The sequence below is a fragment of the Coturnix japonica genome, chromosome Z (genome assembly GCF_001577835.2).
Source record: "Coturnix japonica isolate 7356 chromosome Z, Coturnix japonica 2.1, whole genome shotgun sequence".
NCBI classification, from domain to species: Eukaryota; Metazoa; Chordata; class Aves; order Galliformes; family Phasianidae; genus Coturnix; species Coturnix japonica.
The window spans coordinates 51,899,744-51,925,183 of record NC_029547.1 but is presented as its reverse complement, the minus strand read 5'-3'; the positions used below and the strand labels follow the sequence as shown (position 1 = coordinate 51,925,183).

Here is a 25,440-nt window from a genome sequence, read left to right as displayed (position 1 = left end):
TTTCATAATGGTTTACGTGCATCCCTGCAGACTAAAAAAAAAATCCTCTAAACTGACAAAGTGATTCCCATGGAAATGTACCAAGTACACAGAACAGTTGTTTCATGTTCATGTATTAATGAACCAGAAATTACATTCTCCCCCACCTGAAGGAAAACAGCACTTCAAAATGCTGACAAGAGCAAAGTCTGTAAACGTATCATTTAAATATCTGACAATAAAACCTAGCAAGAGATGGCACTAGCTAATGTGTACACAAAAAGGTTCTTTTGCAGGAATTGTGGAATATTCTCTGTTTTCCCTCGTTTTCAGTAATACATTTTAAACACCCTTCCAACATTCCTTTGAGCACATATAGCAGGAGAAGCCTACCAAAGTTGCAGTCTCATAGCTTCCTCAGCACTAGCACAGCACTAAAACCATCAATAAAAATGTTTTCACACTCTATATGTCAGAATCAATTTTACTAATAAGTATGACATTTCTTCTAAGACAAACAAATTTAGTAATTTTCTTTTTAGTTCTTTTTTTTTTTCCTTTTTTTTTTTCTTTTTTTTTTCCTTGCAATTACTTTGGTATCTCTCTAGGCAAATATGGAAGTAAATTGGAGTGATATCATGCAACTCAAATTGGGGGTTAGCAATCCAGTTCTTAAGAAAGCTGGCTTTTAGAGGCAGTGCTAAGCGAGAAGTGATAGTGACAGTCCTGCGAAGCAGGCTTCGCTATTGAAGCCAAGAACAGCTGTGACAGTGCAGATTCAGCTGCACTGCTCCACTAACTTATTAAAATTATTTTCTGGAAAATAAAACGCCAAACCCTTCAGTGTGTGAGTAGGTCATTTATTCCTACTTAAAGGGTCTCAGTTGAGACTCCCAACACAACTGCTCGCAGTGATTTTCACTAGACATTGGATATAGATCACTAATGCATTTCACAAAGGCTACTGAAAAGCCATCAGCTGGGAACAGCTTTTGGTCACTACTAAACAGGGGGCAGATTTGAACCAGTGACCTAGAAGTGAAAGACTTTGTAATCTGATTACCAATCCCTTGAGCCATCCCATCCCTCCCCTTTTCTTTTTTACTGATAAGAGAAAAAGAGTCTTATTACCTAAGCAACTTTTGTAGCCTGTTAGCAATGCAAAAGCTTTCATTTAGTGCTTAAAAAGGAAAGTCTCATGGGCACGCTTATTAGTCCATCTCAAGCACAGACTCTGTACTATTTTTCCCTATTAATTTCAAAATAAATGTATTGGTATAAAAGTGTAGCACAATGCTTTTTCTGATAATGATTTATAGTAAAGTTCTTGCTGATTAAAATAGGTGCTGATGAGAGGTTTTTACATAGCTGTGGAGTCAACAGATCCCTTACTGGCAACTGAAGAGACAACACCGCTCCTTTTGTCAGCAAATACTCCAAAGAATATAAATGCTTTACTGAGGTATGCTGCATATTGTAGATGATAGGCACCTAAACTGCTTGCTTTTCAAATCGAAATCACACTTTTAAGCAATCATAAAGATGAGTTTTCTTACACAAAAGTGGGATTATTCAGTAAGTACTGTATACTCATTGTAAAATATTATTTGAATGTGCAAATGCGGTCTCCCAAGTATGCCAGGACCCATTTAAACAGCAGCAGACATGAGCTTTTGTGACACGACGAAGCTATTGTTTCTCCTTTTCCTTCTTGGTCCTCTTCTCAAGACCCTCAGGAAGAAAACTGGGAGACCTTTTCTGTCAGTTTCCTACTTATTTTTTGTTCTTTCTTTCTTTCTTTTTTTTTTTTTACTTTCTTTCTTTTTTTTTTTTTTTCCCCAGACATTGTGGCCTGCACATTAACACTGCTTCCTTTGGCTTGAGGTAATAAACGATTAGCTACAGCATAGTGGTGTGGTGTTCATGTTTTTCTTCACTGTACTACACTCAGCCAATGTCTCAAAAATTAATGCAAGTGTATCAGGATCTGAAATTAACTTTCTATAGCCATGAGCAACATCCTGCTAGGAGGGGGAAAATCCTATTATAGCAGTTCTGGCATCTCAATGCTCATAGACTGTTAGTACTAACAAAGTAAGATTTCAAATTATAAAATGGTGAATACAAAAAGAACTGTTCTGTATTGATTGAGCATTTCTTTCCTTTCTGCTTATGAACCAATAAAGAAAAACTAGGTAATGCTCGCTCCTGCGAAACCACAGATCAATTACTAAACATCAGCTTGCAGATAAAACTGCCCCCCCTCCCCCAAAATACTACATTTTCATGCAGGAATAATTAGAAAATCCACATTCTTATAACCAACGTATCACAACATCCTCTGAAGTTGTGCAGTAACTTCCAGGAGGATTTTTGGAGAAAATTATGTGCTCACTGTAATGCTTAAAATACACTGCTGGTAACTGAGATGGCTCATAATCTCTTTGGTATTTACAAGAGATTAGGCAGGACTCACACAAAATATTTTCAATTCACCGCACAGAATATAATCTCTTGTTATATCGATCTGCCTTTTAATAGGTACAGATACAACCAGGGCAGTATTTCACAAGTTTATTAAAAAATTACATTTGGTGTGCGATGGAGTCATGAAGTTTCAGACAGCTCAATGTTAGAGCTACTGCCTGCCCAAGCCTTTGGTTACTGTGAATGCCTGTCACCTGACCAGCTGATCGTCTGCAGCGATAAGGCAAACAGTGGTTAACATACGCACCTATGCATGTTTTCTCCAGTAAAATGTACATGCTAAGTGGAAGTCAGCGACAGCTAACAAGGAAGAAATATTGAACACTGGAATACAGAGCCAAAAAATACCCCTGGCAGCACCGGGGAATGAAGGATCCTGCTTTGGAGGGCAGCTCCTGCTGAAGGGACAAGCACTGCTTTGAGCCTTACAGCTCCAGCCCTGGGTGCTGAACTCCATGGCCATGGGCAATGCCTGATCCTGACAGCACGCTGTGCTCCACAGTGCTCTGCTGGCTACGGAAGGTGCAAATGGGGTAACAACAGCGTTCCGTATTTTCGCTTTGAGTTATAAAGCTGTGTTTTGGTTACAAGTCTAACATTGATATCATCTTTCTGATGTTTGCGAAATAACACCTGCTTCTATTAACGTGATTAATATGATTATTCAACGTTTTTACAAATAAACACAGCTAAAAAAGAGTCCACTTGTGGAAAATATATAAATAAAAAATGCCTGAGCTTGGAACAACTTTGTGCCATCCATACAATCAATGTATGCTGTGCACGAACAGAAGACGCGCACAGTGAACTTCCCACTCCTGTCCCGTGTTCATCCTCCTCCCGACCTTTGTGCCAATAAGTTACCAAAGCCCTCAACGCTGATTCCTTTCTAAAGCTGCCAACTGCAGCTGCTGGCCGCAGGCGCAGCTGGCGAGAGACCCAAACCCCGGCTCAGCACAAACGCAGCCTTCCAGCATCATGTTTCTGCTGGAGAGAGAAAAAACAAGCCGTGAGGCGGCTGTGCAGGACGCTGGCCCCGCACTCCCACGCTTAACACGGCGGAGGAGCCTCCAGCAGCCGGCTGCGTGCGGACCAGGACCCGGCGGCGGAGGACGAGCACACAGTGCCCCCTAGCGGCGGCGAGGGGCAGGCGCGGCTCGCGGAGCCAGTCGGAGGCCGGGCCCACGCCGCGCGTGGGTCTGCCCGAGCACAACGCCTTTTGATGCTTTCCACCCTTTTCTCATCAATTGGAGGCGAACGCATTCAGCCCGGCGGCAATCGCTTGACAGCACAGCCTCAGCGCCTCTCAGCGAATTACCTTTTTGCTTACAGTCACACTCCACCAGCGTGCCCCACAATTTCCCTCCGACGCGCACCACGCTGCCAAACTTCAGCTCAGCACGTGTCGTTGCTGCGCGTTTCGCCGTTCTGCTGCGTGAGCCCTCGACAAAGAGCAGCGATCTGCTCGGTCCCGCGAGTGGCAGCGCGTCACGCGGCCATTAGCATCGGCGGGGAGCGGGCAGTCAAACGGGAGACAAAGGCACGAGGCATAAAGGAGCGGAGCAAGATGGCACCGATACAGGTGCGTGGAGTGTCAAAGGAGCCACGCATGTAAAAAAAGGAAGAGTGGAAGCCTGACAGCGCTGCCCGGTTTCATTTGCATAAAAAGTGAAAGTGACTACTTATAAATGTATTCAAATCACAAGATGTTTGTGTTCTCTCTCTATCTTTTTTTTTTTTCCTCGTGTGAAGCATTAATTCCCATCCTTGCATTTTAAAAAGCAGTGTACATCATTAGGCTTTTACAAAAAAGATTACAGTGCGCGTTCTAAATTGATTCCTATGTAAAGAGAAGGTGGAAAATAAGAGGCAAATCGCTGGAAATGCAGTGTTGGGAATGACAGTAGATATGTATTTAGATACAGTAACTATTAGGGCACAATTGCAGATGAAACTTTAATTGTGTCAGATTCATTATAATCTCCGAATGGCATATATGAATTTAGGCTTAATTTGAACCACAGGAAAGTGGATCTTGAAGTTTTCGTCATTAGATTTTAACAGTAACTTAGCACTCTGAAAAAGTCAATAATAATAACTGCAATATTTCAGCTGTGTTCCAGGGCAGACAGGGTACCTGTGGTTACCTCTCATTAATGGTTTTGCATGCAGTATGCTTCACTCCTACCCCAAGATCCCAACCTGAGCAGAACAAAACTCCTGGACAGAGGAAGGTGAAGGTACATGTATGTTACAGAGATGAGAAGTCTTCTCATCAGCACAAATTTATTCTTTGTGCTGCAGAGGCAAAAGCAACTGTTGTAAGGAGCAGGAGGCACTCAGAGGTGGCCTGCTACCCCAGAGCATCACTCTACCACGTCAAACAGCACTCATCTGCATTTGTACTGGCCACCAAAAATTAACCAAATCTTCATCATGTCCCCTGATTTGACAATGCACATAGTTGGCCCGAGGATGCTAAGCATGCACGCAAAGCACACGTGACCATGTGTGCACATGTGTTGCACGAGTGTCACTGCCAGAAGAGGAACCTCGTGACCAGTGCACCCCCAGCACAGTCCATCAGCTGTGTGGAGGAGGGATAGGGACACACCTTCCCATTATGGTCATTAGTGGGTCTCTGAAGCTAAAGGAATTATGCTGCTAGAACTTACTAGTAATTCTATGCTGATTACGCACGTGGCGCAGCACACTGGCACGCACGCATGTTCAGCTGGCCAGTCAGATGCCATGAACACTTATTCCTGTAGGATGCGTCTCCCATGCTACCTGATTTAGAGATGTTTCTTTAAGCTGCGGAAAGTTACTTGAGCACGTATCAAAGAGAAGCAGAAGGCAGAACGACTTTTTTTTCTTTCAAAATAAGGTGTCTGGGCGAATGTGCATTATATAACTAATTTTAAATTTGCGCAGTTACAGACTATAGACTTGCTACCCCTTCCACGGTTTCATGCAAATCTCCCAAATATAGTGACATTGAAATTTCAAATCTCTTTTTTCTCTATAGCACTTGCTTCACAATTATGGTGTAAAAAACTTCACTCAGATTGTACTTAGCGGAATGCTTCAAAATATAAAAAGTGGATCGAGTGCATACAAAAGAAGCGAGATCCAGCACAATGCAAATAATATTATTGCCTATGTCACGTAGTAAAAAACAACTTTTCCCAAGGAAATAAGGGGTTTGGTCTTTACTTCAGCAGGGCAATTGCTTTTATTTGTGTAGAAAGAAAAGGTGGTGGGAAAAGCAAAAGACTCTGCAGAGCAGGATGATTCTAATTGTTTTGTCCTTGCTGTGTATTATTCAGTCAGAATGCCACCACTCATTGCCCTTTCAGCAATAAACTGGGTCTGAAATGATGACCCCACTAAATCTAGTGCTAAGCAGACATATCTGCATTGTACCCAGGACCATCTTTTCTCAAAATATGAACGTGACAGAAAAACAGGGATTTCTGAGGTATGGCTGTGAAGCTCTATCAGTGCCTTTTTCAGAGTGCTGCATCAAATCACAATTGTCTGGGAGTTCTTGATCATTTAAACATTCCATTTCATCTTAAAAAAAAAAAAAGAAAAAGGCATAAATAAACTTTAATGTCACATCATAGCTCTCCCTCAAAAAACGCACCAGTCTATCTTACATGTGATGGAAGTTTGCCAGTTAATTCATCAAAAGGCTTTGAGTGAAGGGCAGATACCAGATATGATGCGTGGAGAGTAAAAATGTTTAGGTAGGAATGAAGTAGTGAGAAATACTTTTAATTGCTACACGATGTCTGTCACATTAGCAATACCTGGACTTTGAAAAGATCTCCCTAGCAAAACAACACAGAACCACCTTTTATCTTTAGTAACTTGTTTGTAAAATGAAAATGTCTTAGTGACACGAGAGGGAGATGACATTTCAGACATCTCTGTCATTTTTCCAATCTCTAAACACTACCATTTTACTAACTAAAAATAACAACAACAACAGCAAACCCTACAGACTAAGGAATTTCATTATTTATGTGCTTATTGGGATAACATTAGCCCTGTGTCAGAAAAACATCCCTTTGCCATGGAGGTTAAACTGCCCACAGGATAACTTAAAAATATGTGTTGTTCACGTTGTGTAACTTACTTAACTCAGACCCTGTCAGTAAAAGGACTCTCCTGCCCGCTTGATATTGAAGATGCCCAGCAACTGTGCAGTTATTTACACTGATTCCAAACACTTATTTCAACAAATGCAGAACTTGGGGCTACAAATATCTGCTGAGAAAACCTCACTGTGTAACATCGACAGAGCATATCTGAAACTCAGGAAGAACCTACAGACGTTTTCACTCCATTTTTCAGATACATCCACTCTGTTTAACGGCACGATGTTATTCATGCTTTGAATACTCTTTTTTTCCTCCCTTTTCCCCAGAATGTATGTCCACCTAAAGAGCTCAGATTTCCTTTCCTTGTTTTAATTGCTTACAAACAATTGTGTTCTGCCCTTCCTTTTCAAAACTGAAGCTGTTTGCTAAAGATCTCTTTTACTACCAGAAATCTGTGGGGTCCTGTTGCCCTGTATAGTTCGCAAATACAACTAAGTCCCGTGTTTTTCTTCAGCAGAATAACACTGAAAATGGGCTGCTACAAGACACTCAGACTCTTCTTTCATTTCAGAATTAGAAAGCAAGCTCCACTCCCCACTTAAGAGATTAGCTCATATTTAGCCAGTGCGTATCTTCTATGTTCATGGACTCAAATCTCAGCAAAAGACAGCTTACAGAAAGTTGAAAGTATTGGAGATGTACAATCTGTGCACAATGCAGACAATACGGTATTTATACCACTTACACAGAACATTATTACATATAGCAAAATAGTCATCGGTATAAATATGCACTGATTTCATTTATACACTAAAACAAAAAAGAACAGATTTCCGGCTACTGTCCAACTTTTTTTTTTTTTTTTTTTCTCCTGTAGATTTTTGAAGTCTGTATTTATACGTTCCTCCTCTACACCACGGGAAGCTCAGAATTCATCACAGATGAAAAAATCAGAAAAGATCCTCTGTACCAATAGGTCAACGCATTCTTTTGCGATTTTAATAATGGCCTGTCCTATTACATTTGTTATTCATATTGAATAAGGATAGACAATTTTTAGGCATTATATAGCTTTCTTCTGGAATATTAGCTTTGTGGCTTTGAGAGGCCATTTTCTAAAGATCCTAATAGTCAAATGACATCTTGGGAAATGTTACGTTCTCACCGCATTTGCATGATAATGAAGATGAAATTTCATATACGCTACCTAAATTATACTTATCTAAGTTTTGTTTTACTGAATGACCAAAGGAATATGTTCCCTAAGCCAGAGTATCTCAATACAATGCAATACATTATTGCTTCTGTGAAAGACATGAAACTATAATCCAAGTGATAAAGTAAACCCTGTGCAATTTATGTAATGGTGTTAATACGATCTCAGCTGTGTATCTCTGAATTCTTATTTCTTCTGAAGAAAATTCTACAGCGCCCACAAAAATACACACTGTAAATTTTTAGAAGATTACTAAGGAGCAACTCAGTGATGCTCAGGAGCATTATTGTAACGTTTTATTTTTCAGCAACATACAGTAGTATCATGATCTAGGTAGAGCCCACATGCCAGCTTATTCAGTAGCTATGAGCCACCTTTCAGGTGCAGCTACATTTCACCTGCACCTACAGGAAAATCCACGAGTCCAATCATTTTCAGGCAACAGATATATGTTTGAGGGATGACAATAAAGGGCATCATCTCCATCATTAGGCATGTAGGCAAATGCGTAGTTCTCAGAAACCCCAGCCGTGGATAGCAGTGCTCCTGCATGCGGCTTGTGAATACAGGAATCATTCAAAAGCTCCATCCTGTGCAAGGGTGTGCAAAGAACCAGCTCTCAAACCTGCATTTTGAAAGTAAGCCTGTGGCATACCAATTCTATAACAACAAGGACATTGTGAGAAAGTATTATTTGCCATCTCTGATCAGCAAGCGCAGAGCTGATCAATCATCACTCTGCCTAGCAACTCAGTATTATCTGCATGATTCATTCTGAAGTACAGATCCAGAGAACCAAAATCTAACTGCAGTTTTATTCCAAAGATGCAATTCTTAGTACAAAACTGAAGAAAATACCAGTACAAAACCACACAAGTTGCAAACTGGCAATACTAATCTAAGCAAAGACACCAGCACACAACACTCCTAGACTAAGACTCTACTTATAATTGCTAACTCTTTGAAAATAGTTTTTCTTCTTTTTTTTCCCCTGGAATCTCTATACATTGGTATTATTATGATTATTATTTTTTAAGAAGAAACAAAGCAAAACTAAACAAAGCAGCATGGAATAAGTGGTATACATAATAGTGATTTTATTTAACATAGCTTTTCAGTGCATTCCAGCCTATACTGCACATGAACTGCAGGGACAAATCCAAATTTAAAAGGAATAAAAAAAAGAAAGAAAAGGAAAAAAAAAAAAAAAAAAAAAAAACTTATCCTGGAGAAAAAAAAAAAAAAAAAAAAAAAAGCCTATACTCAAAGGAACATCTGAATAAAATTGAGACATCTGCAGTAAAGTTTTACCTTCTCCCTAGAATGTTTGAGATGAACTCAGTGTAACACTGTCTTCCAAGAAAAGACACAGTGATCAATGCGAGAGCACATCAGGCTCCCTTGGACAGGCCAATCAATGCAAGAAAGAACCTTGCCCAGGGCCTTATGCAAATAGGAGCACGTCCTGCAACCCAGGGAGGGAACATGCGCAATAGATCAATGGAATCTGAAAAACCTTACAGCTATATCAGCCTCAGACAGTAAATATATAATGATGAATCCCTCACGTTCACGGTGAACTCTTAAACTAGGTTATTTTCAACAGCTGGTTTAAAAATCTGCTGGGGCTGTACACGGTAGCAGCAAAGAAGTGAAATAAGATTATCTTTTTGGGGTTAATTTGCCCAGGTTTTTTAAGACTGAGGAAATACAGTCTACAGACTTTAACAAAATGCTGAAAGTTCCATGCCAGCCTTTGGTGCAGGGGGTGTGGATGGGGATTTGTGTTGTTATTTTGATATTTCAAGATTTTTTCTAAAACTTACTAAGTAAAGTACTCAGTGATGTATGAAAAGGTTCATAGCTACAAGAATAGAATACCAGAGAGCTAACATCACAGTTGTCACTCTGTTGACTGGAATTTATTCTTTCAAAGAATACTTTGATTATTATTATTATTTTTTTCTTCCATCTTCAACTATATAAGACTGTATTTTAAAGGAACAGGAGAAAACACGAAGGCTTTTATGCAAAGCAGCTGACAGATACAACACCAATACTTCAAAAGCCCTGAAAAACTGAATTAAAACTTGGTCAGGTACACAAAGCAATATTCATGACCACAGGAATGTGATGGTTCACCAACTACTTGCTGTAGTAGGTGGTGACTTGGTATGTAAAAAATACTCAAATAACTAGTTTTCCTATGAAGAACTGCAAAAAATGGTTTCCTAGACAGAATTCATCATTTATTCCTAGAAAAGGGAAAGGGGAGAGAAGGGAGCATGATGAAGAAACAGGCAAAGATACCTACAAAATATTTTTGCCTTGAAATCTCAGCTTTTAAAGATCACTAACTGCTCCAGCCTTCATAGCACATGGGTACAATGCTCCTGTCAAACAGCTTCTGCCACCCTAGAATAAAATATAAACTAGGTATTGACAAGAAAATAAAATGGCATGGCTTAATCAATCAGAAACCTTACACACTTTGTGTCCTGATATGGCACAGGTGGGATTTACTATTAAGCCTAGTTTGCCTTGGAAAATGGGAAAAAGAAGAAAAAACAAAAAGGAAAATAAAAAAGGAAAAAACTACTTAAAGTATTTATTTATCTTGTATTTGTGAGGAAAATATACTCTTGTGTTTTGATTCTATGTCTCAGTTTAGTTCTGTGGCACTAAAAGTACAATTTTCTCAATAAATACATGAGCAAAATCTACTTACATATTTTTACTTGGTATCACATTAAAGTAAAGCCCTTAAATAGGATTATTTTAACATTTAAACACTGGTTCTTATGCTATTATTAATATTAAAACACTTCACTAATATATTGAAAAAGCTACATAACATATCTTCACTAGATTAAAGACAGGAAAGTTCTAGGATAAAATGCAAATTTCATCTGCTTCTTGCAGTGCCACAGTGTGAGAGTTCCCTTCACCAGAAGTATGTTTGGATTCCTTTTACTCCATGTGGATTTGCAATGCCTAATATATTATTAACTTGCAGTTCCCTTGGTTGATCCACTAAACCGGGTCTTAAAGTCTTATAAAATCTCTACTGTTTCACACAAAAGCCATACGTATACTTTTCACCATAATTAACATTTAAATTAACAGTAACGCAATACACTTGTGTAGTCTAATTGGCATAAGATCCTGTCACAGAAATAGGAAAATATGAAATAACAGTTAAGACATTTTTTTTTCCTTTTTCTTTTTTTTTTCTTTTTTGTTCATTTAAAAAAAAAAATAAATCCAGTATTTAAAACAGTCTAATATTTCAGATAAAAAATAAACACACCACAAAAGCTGTCAGAGAATAATATATATGACTACCCACTTTCCCTATCATGTAAACAAATCCAAAACTTCTACTTTTCTTATTAGTGTCCATTTAAAAACTGCTGTCCCCTCAGACTGTGATGATGTCATATGATCTATACTCTTTAGTATTAACCTCTTCTGCACCATGGTATATAGCACATAAAAGTTCTGTATGTTGTGATCAGAGACAGACATTGGTTGATTAAATGATATAAAAAGAAGATGTGAACTCACAGAAGACTTTGCAAGGGAAATTACTAAGTTCAACCTGAACTGCATGAGCAAGCTCATAATAAACCTGTAATTAACAGGGCAGTGAACTGGAAAAAAGGAGATGGGACTTTTTATTTATGCAATGGAACTCAGCAGCAGGATGGATTGTATGGGTATATTATTGCATAGGAATACGTGGAAGCCAATCATAGAATCACAGAATCATAGAATGGCCTGGGTTGAACACGACCACAGTGACCATCACAAACCCCCTGCTATGTGCAGGGTCACCATATACTAGACCAGGCTGCCCAAAGCCATATCCAGCCTGACCTTTGAGCTCAGATATTTTATATCAGAGAACTGGAGATAAGGCACACCTACTAGAGTTGGTGGGTTTCCCCCAAGTCTGAAAGATCACGTTGAGTGTAAGATGGTTCAAACAGAAAGCACTTCTACACAGGTGCAAACCTACACATTACAGTTTGTAACTCCAGGAAGATGGGGCCACCAGAGAGGACGTTAATGGCCAGGCAAACAACTGATAAGAATGAGTTTCCTTCAGTGTAGGGAGTTAACTTCTTCCATCAACAATGTACTACACACTTTGGTTTCACACAGACATCATCATGTTAGCTTTGACAGGCTCAAGGGCTGAAGTCAGTGCTGACAACTGAAAGGATGAACCACGTATTCTTTCAACAGGGTTCTGTGCTTTGGCTTTTATTTTTTTAAACTAAAATTTGAAATGAAAAGTAAACTGTGAAGTGAGCTGTTTCACAGTATTTAAAACAGATAAAACAGATAAATTAGAAAGAATTCTAATACAAAGGAATTTATAAAGCCAGAAGGAAGTTTTGAGTCAGATATAAGAGTGGATGCCAAATATGGTTTTACTTAACATCTTCATTAATGATATGGAATTAATTACATTTGCAGGTGACACTAAAGTGGGAGAAACTGCCAAGAGAAGTTAGGCATGAAAGAAATATAAAAACTAGCTTCCAAGATTCACAGACTTACAGCACAAAAGGGATCATTATGACAATCTAGTTTGTCACCCTGTGTAGCAAGGGTATGTGAATGTAATTTGGAAGAACGAGATATAATACTGTTGAGGACACTAAAATGCTACGAGGGAACTGTGAGCATTAGTGGGTATCATATTCAAAGCAACTTTGCAAAAAGAATCTGGTATTGTGTTGGCTGCATTGACCAACATGTTGCACAGAACAGCACTGAAGTTTGCCTTCAGCTGACTATAACTATTGTAACTACACTTAAAATACAGAGCTCAGTTCTCAGCAACCTGCAAGATAAATGTTGACAAAGAATATGAATTCAGAAAGGAATGTGAGGAAAGTAAGAAGGAAAAAAAGACTAGTTTTATATAAATCACTGGGCGACTACAGACAGAAGGGGATGGAAGTATGAGGACAACTGAGAAAGATCAGAAAGTTCTTCATACCAGGATCAAAAAATAACAGCTCACTGTGTAGTGTACTGAATGCAAGATTATGCAAAAAAATTATTAACATATGTAACTCCTGAGATTACATTTCTTTAAAAAAGTCACTGCAGGGAAATGCAGAAAGTGTTTTGCCCTTTACCTACAAAAACGACCATAGATTCCAAATAAATCAACTTCCAACTAACTCTAACTTTTACCCTTCTCCTGAATTCATTCATTTTATAATTAGCCTTCCAACTCCAGTGTCAAACTAGAAAATTAATATGAAATGGCCAATGAGGTGTAAAGTAATGATGGGTGGTGCAGGCAATTAGCATTCAGTGTATCGTTCTGGGCCATGAAACACTGCCCTTCTCCTTTTGGAAGAAGCAGGGATGGGGCATATATACTGCTAGCCTGCAGACCATGGACGGAGCTGAGTGAAGCATGAGATATTAAATTAGCAAATGATTAAGATGAAGAAAAAAGTAATGAGGCTGAGAAAGTTATCCAGAGCAAAGTAACGAGTAGGGATGAATATTCAAAACTTGAGTCCTGCTCTGCAAGTGGCAGCACAACAAGCTTTTATAAGAGAAGCTGTGATTTTGTTATAGTGATCATCTCCTGACATCCAGTAGCAAGGCTGAGAGGGTTGGGGTTGAACTAGGAAACTGGATGCTTACACAGCATCTAGACCAAACAAAAAAAGGTAAATAGAAAATGCAGCTGTGGTACTCTGAGCCTCTACTTGGTGACTGCTCATCATTCCTTTGCTTCTTCCTGTTAAGACTCTCGAGGCTGCAAACTCTTCAGGATAAGGCACTAATATGTGACTGCCAACACAATGTAAATGGATAATAATAATACATGGTAGCATGGGAAATAATGATATCAGTGCATATTGTTAGCTTAATTACTTAGGCTGAAAGAGGAAGAGTCAACAGTTGTCTAAAATGTTTATACACTCTACATTAAAGAGGGTAAAGAATATGTAAACATACATGTATTTCTATGTGTCCATCAGCCAAACATGATAAGAAGTTGCAATCAATAGAGCAGGCAGTGACACTTATGAAGATATTCCAGTGCTTTTTCATAAATCCATTTCATTTGCTCACTACTGAAACCACTCACAACTGAATCTGCAGTCCTTGCTGCTTTCTACTGAAAGATGAAACTTACACATTTCAAAAAGTATTGGGAAAAACAAGTCCACTATGTGCAAAAACAAGTGAGGAGAAAAAAAAAAACAAACCAACAACAAAAAAAGTTGTTTGCCAACACTGGTGTTTAAGGGGGTTGATCTGGTTTTGGATCAGACTCAGCGTTTTGTGAGTTTGAGGTGGGAAATTTGGCCATGGAGTGAGCCTGGAGCCAGAGAGGCACCATCTGTAGAAAAATTAATCCAAAGTGGGTCCAATTGTTTGCAGCTGTAAATAGCCACCTGCACACGCTTGCTTTCACAAGAACATAGACTCCTGGGTCAGATCAAGGCCTGACTGTCCCAGTCAATTACGCACATAATTCTTCTCACATGTGGGTCTAGCTAGGTAGGAGTTTTGCCCCAGTCCTCTTGTTCTCAAATAGGCCTTCCTGATCTAATGGTGAGAGACCTAATTCTACCCTAAATTTATTCATGGCCACTTTTAATCCATTTGTTCCTGTGCCAACATTGTTCTTTGGCTTAAATAGCTCTATCTCCCTGCTGTTTATTCTCCTGATATATTTAAAGAGTGCTATCAATCCCTCTAAGCTTTCCTTTGCAGGCTAAACAAGATTTGCTTTTTTAAAGTCTCATGTAGCAGAACACAGTTTAGGCACTTTAACCTATTTTTTTTTGAGAAGCTTTCAAAGTTAATGTAAAAGCACTAGCTAGTTACACTGTTCTTATGGTGTGTGTGTGGTTTCTACGACAGTATTGATCCTGGTGCTCAGGGCAGGTAAGACATCCATGTGGCACTGCATCACATCACACGATTGAGTTCTTCATCTTTTCTAGTGAAATGGGTTCTCCATTGCTCTGAGCATGCTGACACTTTTTCTCTGTATCTCTTCCAGCCGGAATTAATCTTTCTGAGTGTGGGTAATCGGAATTGCCTCAAATTATCTGAGATAAATCTCACCAGCATGCTGGCCAGCATTAATATTTCTCTTCTTCTGATAGAAAGAGTGAACAAATCACAGGATCACATTTGCCTCCTCTATTGCTTTATCAGGTCATTCACTTACAGCTCTTGCTGATTAAGTCCAAGTGTTTCTCCTTTGCTGTTTTCTATTGATGGAATCACAGTTTATACATGCATTCAGATGGCTACCTGTTAAATGCATCTACAAGTTTGTTTTATTTCATTTAATTTCTCTTACTATAGAAATTCTAATCCTGAGTATTAATGGTAACTTCACTACTTTGTGCCATGAGCCACTTCCATTAATGCACACTTACTTCTTGTAACAATCAGCAACACGAATCCAGAAGAACCCACCAAACCTTGGTGACTGGTAGCAACCTTATTATTGCTCAACTCTTTTTACAGAATTCAGTGCTTTTTCTTCATTAGTTCATCAGTTCTTGACCCAAATGTCACTAAGTAAATAAGTAAATAAATTTATATAAAAAATATAAATAATGATCTGAATAAACAAATGATTCCATCTCAAATTTCAGAAAATTAAATTAATGAAAAGCTAATGACAGGTTCACAGCCAAGTCATTAAGGCTCTTAAACTGACTTTTGCTTGTGCCAGAACAGTGGTGCAGCCACAGAGACTCCCAGGTAGTTCAGCAGGTGTCCATTTATCATCGCTATCATTACAACACCTATTATCTCTAGCTAGGGTCAGGTCTCCTCACTGTACTCAGCACAATACAACAAAACAAAGTGGCAGTGCATTGCAGGCCATTTCTCAAAATGATGAGACTAAAATTATTTTAAATTGACAAAATTGGCTGATTTTGATGGAATTAGCACACTACAGTGGGTGCAGTAATTGAACAGTGTGTTTTAAGGGCACTCACTTTAACAAAGCTGCTTAAAAATACACACACAGACCCGCATTCAGGCAGACTTCTATGCATACCTTCGTGCGATCCAACAGTTTAGCTGGCCAGTGAATAGTCTCTCATTTACTCAAAGACAATGAACATACTTTCCTTCTTTTTATTTAGTAATATCACATTTGTTTTGTGTTTTAAAGTGAATGCTGGAAGCTGGGGATAACAGTGCTGATTTTCATAATTTTGTCATGATTATCATGACATTTGGTATTTTTCTCTTAAAGATATCATTTAACCACAATGACAGAGTTACTGTGGAACTAAAAAGGTTCACTTCTGGATCTGTAGGTGCTGAGTGAACCCAATGAAAAACAAAGCCTAAGGTCTCCAGAATATACAAGGCATTTTTTTCATACAGGGCTTTTTTTAGATCCCATGATACTGACTACCTAACTGACAACTTTGAAAGCTTAGATTTAACAGTTCTCGTGATTCTGAAATGAGTAGTTGTCATGAGTGTTTTCTGTAATGACAAACACAGATAGTTTTAAATATCATCCAGCATTCTAGGACCACCACTTCCTTCCACTTCTATAACTACACAGGACTTAGTACTGTAATTAGACGTGTAGTGGATGGTCACAAGACTCAGGTAAGCATTGGTGCACAGTTTATCTTATGCTCTCCTTCTTTAAGGGTCCTTCAGGCAGGCAATGATAAGGGAAAGCATTCTTCTTAAAGTGAAATAATTGTAAACCTGCAAAATTTGGCAGAAAAACTCACAGGAGGCGTTGTACCAGAAACTTTATTTTCTGTAAACTAAATATAAAATTGACTCCATCAACTTGAAATTCTCAGTTTCTGTTAAATTTCAGAAAATTATTATAAGCCAGGAGTTGGGAAAGTTCCATGATTTACCATCAACTACATCAAAGCTGCTTCTGAAAATAAATCCCTGACTACACTGGCTGGGCCAGTAAGAAGATGAGGTGTGTTCATGAATCATGTTTTGAGATTTTAAAAATCAGTAATTAGCGCAACACAGTGACCCCCACAACTATTTTTAGTGCTCTGTATTTAAAAAGTAATTTACATTTAGATATTATTATATGTACATTTAATTTCAAACCAGAATTACACACAGTTCTAATTACTAAACATAAAGATACATTTTAGCATATGGTTTATAATTAGCATTTGTAATTCAAGCCATAAACAATATAACTAACTACATTTATTGGTAGAACTTTACTTCCCACACATGTTCAATCACTTTCAATTATTTCCCCAGTAGTCTACGACTCAGTACGGTAAAGAATATGTGTGCCTACACTGCAGTAACTGCATAGCAGTTTCTGCGCATTCACTTATGATGTTACAGATCTGTGCTGCTTTTCTTAACGTCTCATGGCCACAGACATGAAAACAAAAAGCTGCAAATACCTACTGAAATATCAGATGTGGCATATATTTGAAAATTGTAGCCAACTATTACTGGCTTATTTAATAAAGGGCTTCCAAACCACAGCTTGACTTCTGCAATGAGATCAAATTCAAAGCTAAGACCATTTGCTAGGAATAAACAAAAAATACTTCTCCTTTTTTACTGACTTCGCCACTGCTGGTCAGTTACTCTGTTACGAATTTGGTTTCTTTATCAAAATGAGTGGTGGGTGCCTTCTTCCCAGCACTGGATGTGGAGAATGTAACAAGTAACAGGTAGTGCTGAGCTGCTTTTTCTGTATCATTTCCCTTAGAAACAGCACAGAAAGGAGAGCCTGGACTTTTTTCTGCCCTGACAAGGCTGAAAGTTTTCCTGTGCTGCTCCAGAACAGCAGCTCTGCCTTGCTTTGCCCACACCATCCTACTGAACTCCACTAATAAGACACTGCCTCATATCAGGTTTCTTCTCTGACTAACATGAATTTGTCAGTTTTGTATCAAGTGCCTTACATAATGAGAAGTGATGAACTTGAGGTCTCTGGTGATTAAGACAATTTTATACAATTGGGACAGATCTAGCAGCACCAAACATGCAAAATGAGTTTAAAAGATTCATTGAAAACTCAACGAATCAATGAATCAAAACTTTGCTGTCTTTCTGGCTTGTTTTCTTTCTCCCTGAAGGCACAATCAAGTGCAAAGGGCCCAGGCACAAACCTCTGCTCCAAATTAAAGCCATATGCCTCACAAGACTCTCCTGTAAGAAAAGTGGAGTCAGTAGCAGCTGTGCAAAGGGTCTCCGTAACTTCTGTAAGATGCACTTCTATGGATTGTTTGACCCAGGATCCTTGTACAGCAAGTGTAAGTGTGGTGTGGCTGCTACATGGTGCAGCTGCTATACTACCCCTGTCATCTAGCCCCAACAAAGCATGAGAGTGAACAGATAGATATTTGCTGCTCCATTTCTTCTTTTTTTGTTGTTTTGTTTTGTTTTTCTCCCAGTTACAAAATCTCATTTGGATATAAAGTTGAAGAGAAAGGAGAGCATAACAAAATAAAATCTTGCAAACTACTACTGTGAAAAAAATAGTTTAAGATTTTTTTTTTTTTCCTTCACTTATACTTCGCCTCTGGTTTAGTGTATATGTTATTTTATTAAACTTCCTTCAGTGGAAGACAGACTTCAAACTAGTTCTACCAGAACCAGGTGTTAATATCCTTTGAATATTTTAAAAAACAATTGGGGTAGATTAAATATACTTCTCAGGTCTAGTTTTGCATGACAGATATGTAATGTGCCAATGGTTATATATTATATTCTTCCTCTCAGGCATGTATCTCCTGCAGAGACAGCAGACTACAGAAGCTGACCCTTACTGAGACCATCTTGTCTCTCTGACAAAGATCCTTTTTAACTTCTTACTTACTGGTTACTTCCTGTGATGGATAAAAACTTTAGCTCAGCTTGTGATAATTTCACAGGCCCTGAGCACCCTGACCCTGGAAGCCCCAAGGTCAGAAGTCAAGTCTTGTTCTGAAACATCTGTGTGCTTCATATTAAAGTAGAACAAAAGTGGAGAAATATCCACCAGTGTGACAAGAGAAACAGGCAAAATGGGAATGACACGTTGGTCATCTGTTACCCATGCCACCTCAAGCCACTGACTGAAATGTGATGGAAAAACTCTGCCTGCTAGCTCTCCAAGCCTCCTTCAAAGAAGTGCTTTGTTTGGGAAATGGTGAGAAAGGTCTCCAGTCATTTTTTCTTTCTGCCTTATGTTAACGGTATGTATCCGTAGGTGTCCAGGCACCTACACAACATGGCTTCACAAAGTCTAAAAAAATTCTGCTAACATCTCATTTTCGAAAGATAAGGCACATCAGAATAACCTAGGTTGAAACACACGTCAGCTTAAAATCACAGCTTAGGAAAGAGAAGATAGCAGAACAGATTCCTCCTGCCCTCCATGGTGTCTGAGGAGCAACAGCCATGCACAATACAGCAAGCTTAAAAAAAACTGATGCCCAGAGTTATGGTTAGTGAAGGAGTTATTCATCTTCACTAATCTGGTCTCTAAAAATTTATTTTTGAGAGAACATGGTAATAAAATACCTGTGGAAAGTGATCAGCAGAACTGTTCTCAAGTTTCAAATCTATACATGTTATACTCTTTAGTTCTAAAAACATTCTTCAGGAAAGACATTAAAAATCAAAGAGTCCTTAATTTCAAGGAAGAGTTAATTAAAATCTAAGATTCTTAAGCTAATAGAAGTACTACCTCTCTGAATTCTTCTTACCTAGAACTGCTTAGAGTAGCACAAGAATAAAACTCAAATGCTCAGCATGCTTTTTCATAACAAAAGCATTTATCTTACATTCAGGCAGGAACTACTTTTACTATCCTTAAGTTAGACTAAAGTAATATGGCCATGAAGATGATCAGAGGGCTGGAGCACCTCTCCTGTGGGGTCAGGCTGAGTGTGCTGGGGCTTTTCAGCCTAGAGAAGAGAAAGCTTTTAGGGGGAACCTTACAGAGGCCTTCCAGTACCTGAAGGAGGCCTACAGGAAAGCTGAGGAGGGACTTTTTGTGAGTACCCCTCCCTGGAAGCATTCAAAGCCACGCAGGATGGGGCTTTGAGCAACCTGGTCTAGTGTTAGGTGTTCCTGCCTGTAGCAGGGGATCTGGGACTAGATAAAGGTCCCTTCCAACAAAACCCATTCTATGATTCCGTGAATATTTTGTAGATAAAAGCTGTACATATATATCAGCTAATTCCTGTGTCTATAAAACTAATGCACTTCTTTAGTGTAGAAACAGGGCTTTTCTTTTTTAAATTTTCTTCAATAAAGCATGTCCTGATTACATCGGTATTTTAAAATTCAATGATATGACCACAGCTACATTATTTTACACAAGCATGATAAACTGACCAGGTGAATTCTTTCTATATTAGACAGGATGAGCAAATCTGCCTTGTAGAGATTAGACAAAAAAACTGACTAAAAGGATGGATCTTCAGCAGTCCTAAAATCAAGGGTAAGGAAGCTATAGACTGATCAGAGTCCTTCCCAGCTTCAGTCACAGCAGGGTTTATCCTGAGCTAACTAAACTGAAAAAAGTCTTTCCAGCAGGTTCTGTGCTCATCTGTGGAAAAACTACAAAATTGGGTAAACCTCCAAATCTCTCCTCACATTCAGCTGCATAGAAGAATGTGCATCTGTTAATAATGACTTAGCATTAAACTGTTATTTGTACCTAGTCTCGACCTCCAGCTTCTCTAACCGAAGACCAGAAACTTGCTGAGTTCTACCTTCTACTACGTAATCTGAAAAAGGAGGATTCAGTGAGTTTTGTTTTCCCACAGTTTTTCAGGTTAGTGGATACGTGGAACCTCCAGTCTGACTCAGTGACTGAGGCTCATGCCATGACCTTCGAGATTCAAAGAAAACCTCACAGACCTGTATGTGAACACTGGTCAAAGCTGTTCCTAAGCTGCTGTTTGAAGAAGAACATAAGAAATAATTATGAAAATCTGTGAAAGACCTCAGGAAAGAAGGCAGTGAAGAAGGCATACTTACCAACTCTACAAATGCAAGTCCACCGTAACTGTGAGCAACAAAAAACACGTTCTCTGCTGCTGACTGGGAAATAAAATGGTCCCAAACATAAATGGTATGTTCTTCCGGAGATCCATTATCCTGCAGAAAAAAAAATTACATTTGCCATGATTACCTGTTAGCAACTGGCAATTCTGTCTAAAAGTAAAACGTTCCTATATGCTAAAATGTATCGTTAGAACAAAATTCAAACTAATAATACTCTAGTGTCAAAAAATGAGCAGATTCATTTGTCTAAATAAAAGAAATCTGAGATTGCAATTTAAATGCAGTAGAGCCGTTGTTTTATTGCTACTTATTTTAATAAATACAACGAAAATTATGCATCTGCAAAATTTTGTCTAAATACCATGATGGCAATTCAGCTAAACAGAGGCATTCAAAGAAATTATGAGCCACTGCTCTGGTTTTCATTCTTTTGACAACTCTTTGTCAAATATTTGCTCACTGATGGTTTGTTTAAAGTAGTTAAATCTTAGTGTGATAAAACAAATAAAAACGAGTATGAACAAGATAAATATAATTTCAGTCTTTAGAATTTTATTTTTTTTTTTTAGATTTTATGCTCCAGTGGAAATTTGCCAAAGATTAAAACTGTGGTATTTGCAGCAAGTCTTTGAAATGCTATTTTTATTTGTTTGGAAACTGTAGACTGTGAGATACAGGGCAGATAAACCATGTCTCGACTGCTTACATATTAGCCATTATTTCAGATTTTCTGGTATTTAGGGGGGTTGTTTTTCGTTACTGAACAATTACCTATGGATGTCAAAGACCCACTGTAATCATTTATGCTGATTTTAGTGCACTATCCTCAAACATGTGGGGATGTGCACTGCCACCTCTACCTTTGAGACTATCAGAAAGCCCTTTACTCCTCTATATTTTACTTCTTTATCAAGCTGTCTGCGGCATCACTTCAAATTTGTCTAGTCTCAGGTGGCACGAGTTCGATGTGCTGCTAGTTCCTGCCTCCCACCAGGATTTCTCACCTCTGTAGCACAACACTGCAGACATTTTCCAGCTCCAGAGCTTTTGCTCCTTCCTGCTAAGTGAAGGTCATGTAATTTCCTAATATTTGCATCCCTTTGCTCTTCTCCACCAGTGCCTTCATATCACCAGAAGACACTGACAGATCATATAAGCCCCATTTCCTTGGGGAAAATAAAGTACAAACCAGCAAAAGCCACTGGAATTAAAGTGATAATTACATAGTATGAACAACTGTAACTTTTTAAAGAACACTGAAGTCTTAGTCTCACTCTAAAATACAATTTTGGGAATTTAATCTCTTACGGTTGTCGAACATGAGTGAGAAGCCAGACAACTAAATAACTTGGTGGATGTAGGCTTTTACTTCTATTTTCATGCCTAGTTTACTATCCTAAATGAGAATGAGATAGTTACAAATCCTCACGGATCTGGACCCAATGCATTACAAACAGGCATGTGCTTAATTTTTTTCCCCCTCCCCAAGTTTGTAGAGATTGCAACATTTCAGTCATATTTGCCAAAAAACACTAAAGATATTCATCTTAATTCTGGACAGATTCTTCACTTGACTGACTATGGCAGAGTTTTAAATAAATTTGTATTAACTACCATAAACCACCTCAACACTAGAAAAGGCTTATTTTCTTTCAACGAGAATTTGAAATTTGATTGTAAAGATAGAAGAAGGAGGCAAAGAGCCCTCCTTTCATGAGGAAAGAGGTACATTTTTCAAAAGAATTTCATACGGAAGATATGATTGGCAGGCTAGTTATTAAGATGAAGCTGAAGAATACCTCGGATGGGAGTTTCTTAAGGAAAAGGGATATATTCTAATTCTGATACATAAGGAAAAGGCACGTGAGCACACTGGGAGAATTTCTAGATGACCGATTTAACTAAAATATTTAATTTAGGTAAATTTGCAGAAGAGATCTGTTTCTTTTTTTTTTTTTTTTAATAATAATGTTATGATTAATTCCTATAACAGCGATTTTTGTGTAGGTATAAAACCATGGTCTAACACTCTAAGAAAAAAAAAAGGCTATTTGTGGTTAACTTTGTATTTTCATGCATTCTGTAATTACTATTCTCTGTGCTGCCGATAGGAGAAGCACACCATTTGTGGAGTTCCACAAGACTGAGACAGCAGCAAGAAGCTTCTAAAGGATTCAAAAATTCAGCCTGAAAAGCTTGCATCAATTAAAGCATAACCAGTGGCCAAGTAAACCAGATCATTAACTGCACAGCTTCACAGTCCAGTACAAAGACTCAACAGAACTTCATAAAAACAAAAAGAAATGAACTGGAATTAGTTACATATAGACTGTGACCACATGTTCTTTTGTTACTGGTGAAAGAAAAAAATAAATAAAATGGCAGGATGAGCTGTAGTGGTGTACTTACTCTGCCAAACTAACATGGTAAGGGGCAGAAGTGTGTGAAGGATGGAGTTCGGAGGAACCATGTATGTTTAAAAGAAAAGCCCTTTCTTCGTGGCATCTGCTTATTTTTTTCCTTGTAGCAAGCCACTATTTTAAACAAGTTGGATGGAGAATAAACCAGTGCCGTGTCCATACAAGAAACACCTGGCCATGTAAGTGGGCACAGCAGACCGTGGGGTGCTGTAAGTCTCCTTAGGATTCTGAATTGCTTTAGGTCTGTTAGAACCTGGGGATTAACCGCATCTGCCTGGCCTTGGTTAAATTACGATGCTGAATACTGCAGTTTCAGTATGAAGGTGACAGTTTCAGGCAGCAGTTGCTTTCGTTTTCACTGCAGCTAAATACAGTGCACTTATATACCAACTTGTTGAATGGTTTCATAAACCTGGGGCCTCTTGGCTGTGCTCTGCATAATTACCTATATGATTTTACAAAAAGGAATGGAGAAATCATGTTATGTACCTCAGAAGGCTGATGAGGCTTAATGCATTTTCATTTGTGAAACAGATTGAGGTGGAAAGAAGCTAGGATAGCTGAACTTGGATTGCCAGCTGCTAGGAGTCACTTATCTGCAACTAATAATTCTATGTCTAAATAACTAATTTGATTTTTTTGGAGCTGTGGAAGTCATGGCTGTGGGTCTTCATCACTCCAAAATTCTTTCCCTTGATAAATACAAGAAGATGTAAAAGTAAAAAAATATTAAGAACGTTATTAGAAAGAACACCTCTGTATGATGGATAACCAGTGCAAAGTAACCTTAAAACACACAGCTGTCAGGCTGCTGCAGATCTGGTGCCCTGACTCGACTCCTGCACCTGGGCTTGCTCAGGTGGTGAATGGAGCATGGGAGGCAGAAGCTTTGCACATCAAGAAAAATCTTACATGGCTCCATTTTAAATGGAATATTATCAGAAAAGATTTACCCTTTAACTCACTAATAAATGAAAAGATGTCCATGTCTTTTTCTTAATAACTATTATATTTCAATCTTTTTTACCGCTAAGATTAGAATGAATATACCTCATTTGCCACTGGTGACTACCAACACTATGGAGACTATTAGATATTGAACGCCTGTCACACATGCACGCAGCAAAATCCACTAAAGATTACCTCAGAGATAAAAGGAGTTAAAATCACTTAAGAGAAGCATTGCCAAGGTATTTCAGGTTGCTTATATTATATTTATTCCCCTTCCTGAAGGCTAGAGGAGCAACATGTTATTGAAAACTAGATATAAGGGTGGCTTTCATATAAATAATATAGAATGCAAGTAGCCACATAGTCTTGGCCCAGTTAATGATCAGGCTACTTAAAAAGATGTTCTCACCACATGGATATGTTCCTTTTCAGTGAGAAATGATCATCAAGTCTTTGTAAGTAGAGTGAGAATTTGTTTCATGAGATAGAAATGAGTTTTTATAAACACTACCTTAAGAGCAGATGCCTTTTTCTAGCGATAAAAGGCCTTTCTAATTTTTGCAGTATTCTTTAAACACTGTCTATTAACTATGTATAGAAAAGTCTTTGCTATTTAAACCAAATAGCAATCACTCAAAAAAATGATCATAAATGGTTAATACGGAGCTTTTCATTTTAATATCAAAAGTTTAATCAAATAGTCTAATAGCACAGTCTACACAAATAATATGAGAATGATTAATAAATTCATGTTCCTCATCTATATGAAGCCACTTAATATTCCAGAGCCAGAACCTCTTCCACAGCCGCAAGCTGCCTGAAGCAACAGATGGAGGCAGGGAGGAAGCTGCGCTCCCTGGAGCTCTGGCAGGGTGAGCAGAGCCCTGGGCTGCTCCGACCTGCACAGCCAGGCTGGCTTGCAGGGACCTGGACACGCTGGCAAGTGAGCACATCCCCCCATTCCTCCCTCACCCCATATATTGCACTGCCCACAACAGTTTGCTGGTGAAGGGCAATGGAAGCGCACTGCCCATGTATAAATACTCTGAGCTTTGGGCTTCTTGTCTTCCGAGACTTTTCTTTGTTACCTTTGTGTTCATTTCTGGCCGTCTGTCTCTTGCTTCTGTTCAGTAACTCATTCCTGTTTTGTCTTGGCACTTACAGAATGCTAACAGAAACACTCTTCCATACAATGCTGCTTCTAATCTCACTTAAAAAAAAAAAAAAAAGGTTTTGT

General features: G+C 38.5%; 1 protein-coding gene across 9 annotated transcripts in view; it reads right to left on the bottom strand.

The window, feature by feature from the left end:
* FAM172A (family with sequence similarity 172 member A) overlaps positions 1-25,440 on the bottom strand; it is a 244,424-nt gene that overhangs the window by 75,397 nt on the left and 143,587 nt on the right. For 8 of the 9 annotated variants that reach the window (XM_015849692.1, XM_015849696.1, XM_015849699.1 and 5 more), the window contains one exon: positions 20,806-20,925. In XM_015849692.1, coding sequence (XP_015705178.1) covers positions 20,806-20,925 — 120 coding nt within the window. Of the gene's footprint in view, positions 1-10,112; positions 10,207-20,805; positions 20,926-25,440 lie in introns of those variants that run through there. The other variant, XM_015849700.2, reaches the window with a different exon arrangement.